Source organism: Triticum dicoccoides, chromosome 2B (assembly GCF_002162155.2).
Source record: "Triticum dicoccoides isolate Atlit2015 ecotype Zavitan chromosome 2B, WEW_v2.0, whole genome shotgun sequence".
Lineage (NCBI taxonomy): Eukaryota > Viridiplantae > Streptophyta > Magnoliopsida > Poales > Poaceae > Triticum > Triticum dicoccoides.
This window is the reverse complement of record NC_041383.1, coordinates 573,130,603-573,132,422: the sequence shown is the minus strand read 5'-3', so window position 1 is coordinate 573,132,422 and position 1,820 is coordinate 573,130,603. Positions and strand designations below refer to the sequence as shown.

The following is a 1,820-nucleotide window of genomic DNA, read 5'->3' as shown; positions in this document are numbered from 1 at the left end:
GGGCCAGAGAGCATAAATTTTACTCCGACCCCTTTTCATGGAGTATATTTAGAGAGAAGATTGGGTAGAGGAGTACAAGTTTACGGCGGATAAGTGATGGCTAGGTGCCAGTTAGTGGAGTAAAGCAGAAATTTTACTTCACAAACCGGTTATAAGTGATCGGTTAGAAATGCCCTTATATCTGCTTGAGAATTACACTTTTTAACAAAAGTTCAGACAAACTCGACATCATTGTACTGTATTACGGGCAGATTACACCAAGTGGGGCTTAGATAATGCTGTGCCAGCATCACGGGTACCAGCCACATTTTCGTTTGCATTCGAATAGAATAACGCGCACGCCGTTCACGCGAACGTTTTGTTTATTGTTTAAGCCACCCGATTCATTTAGCTGTACCCTTCAGTTATACTAATTAAGATAAGATATGGTTATATATGCTTCTGCAATTACCTTAACCACAGCCTCTCTCTGCAACACAATGTCTTCCTCCTCCATGCGAATCTTTTCACCGCAAGAAGGCGATGAGAAAACCAACCAAGAGCTCTACCAGCAGTTCACCAACTTGGTGTCCTCCTGGCCGTGCTCCCCAGCCCTCTCCAATTACCAGCTTTACCGCCACGACAATAGCTGGCACAGCAGCCTGGCTCCAATGGTCGGCACCATGGTGGCCGACGCATGCTTCGCCGCGCGCCCCTCGGACATCATCGTCGCTACGCTGCCCAAGTCCGGCACGACGTGGATCAAGGCGCTCCTCTACTCCACGGTGCACCGTGGGGAGCATCCGGCGGACTCCTCCGACCACCCGTTCAACACCCATGGTCCTCACGAGTGCATCAAGTTTCTCGAGTACCAGCTCTACACGCAGAACAGGATCCCGGACCTCGACGAGCTCCCGGACCCAAGGCTCTTCGCCACGCACGTCCCCTTCGTGTCGCTGCCGAGGTCGGTCGTGGCGTCGGGCTGCAAGATCGTGTACGTGTGCCGCGACCCCAAGGACACCCTGATCTCGCATTGGAACTTCGCGAACAAATTCAGGCTCCGGGACGGACTGGAGCCGCTCTCGGTTGAGACTGCCGCCGACTACTTCTGCCACGGCGTGTCGCCGTTCGGGCCGTACTGGGACCATGTCCTCGGGTACTGGCGCGCGCACTCCGCGAACCCCGAGCTGGTGCTCTTCTTCAGGTACGAAGAGATGAATCGAGATCCGGCGGCACACGTGCGGAGGTTGGCGGAGTTCGTCGGATGCCCGTTCAGCGTGGAGGAGGAGGAAGACGGCGCGGTGGACGCCATCGTCAAGCTGTGCTCGTTCGAGCACATGACCGGGCTCGAAGCGACCAAGGGCGGCAAGACAGAGCTCACGTTTGGCGTTGTGGAGAACAGCTCATTCTTCCGGCGCGGCCAGGTCGGGGACTGGGAGAATCATCTATCGCCGGAGACGGCACGAAAGATCGATGCCATCACCGAGGCCAAGTTTAGGGGCTCCGGTCTCTCTGTCTAGCAAAGCTGGGGTGTAATATTATTCGATCATAGCGTCACTCATATCATTTGCAAATACATTCCTCGTGAGTTTTTACCGTCAATGTACTATGAACTTATAACTAATAATCATACGTTTCCGCCGTGGTGGTGGCGCTACCACGACGCTAGGGGCGTGCGGGTCAGTGGAGGTGCGGTGCGTGAGGGTGTGGTGTCGAGCGGTGCTCCGGGCAAAAGCTTGCCGGGCTCTTGCCGGCCGATGGCGTCAGCATCCGTGGACGTCGTTTCACCTCCTTGGAGGCGTCGTCGTGCAATCCATCCTATGCACACACTCGGATCCGCT

At 55.2% G+C, this 1,820-nt stretch overlaps 1 protein-coding gene across 1 annotated transcript; it reads left to right on the top strand.

Annotated features, from left to right (window-relative positions):
- Positions 1-449: 449 nt before the first annotated feature.
- Positions 450-1,581, top strand: LOC119364945 (cytosolic sulfotransferase 8-like). The gene has a single exon (XM_037630518.1). It carries the CDS (start codon positions 480-482, stop codon positions 1,497-1,499), a length of 1,020 nt encoding a protein of 339 aa, XP_037486415.1. The 5' UTR covers positions 450-479; the 3' UTR covers positions 1,500-1,581.
- Positions 1,582-1,820: the final 239 nt, after the last annotated feature.

Coding starts and splice junctions, on each gene's coding strand:
- LOC119364945 (XM_037630518.1), top strand. CDS start 480: ATGTCTTCCTCCTCCATGCGAATCTTTTCACCGCAAGAAGGCGATGAG.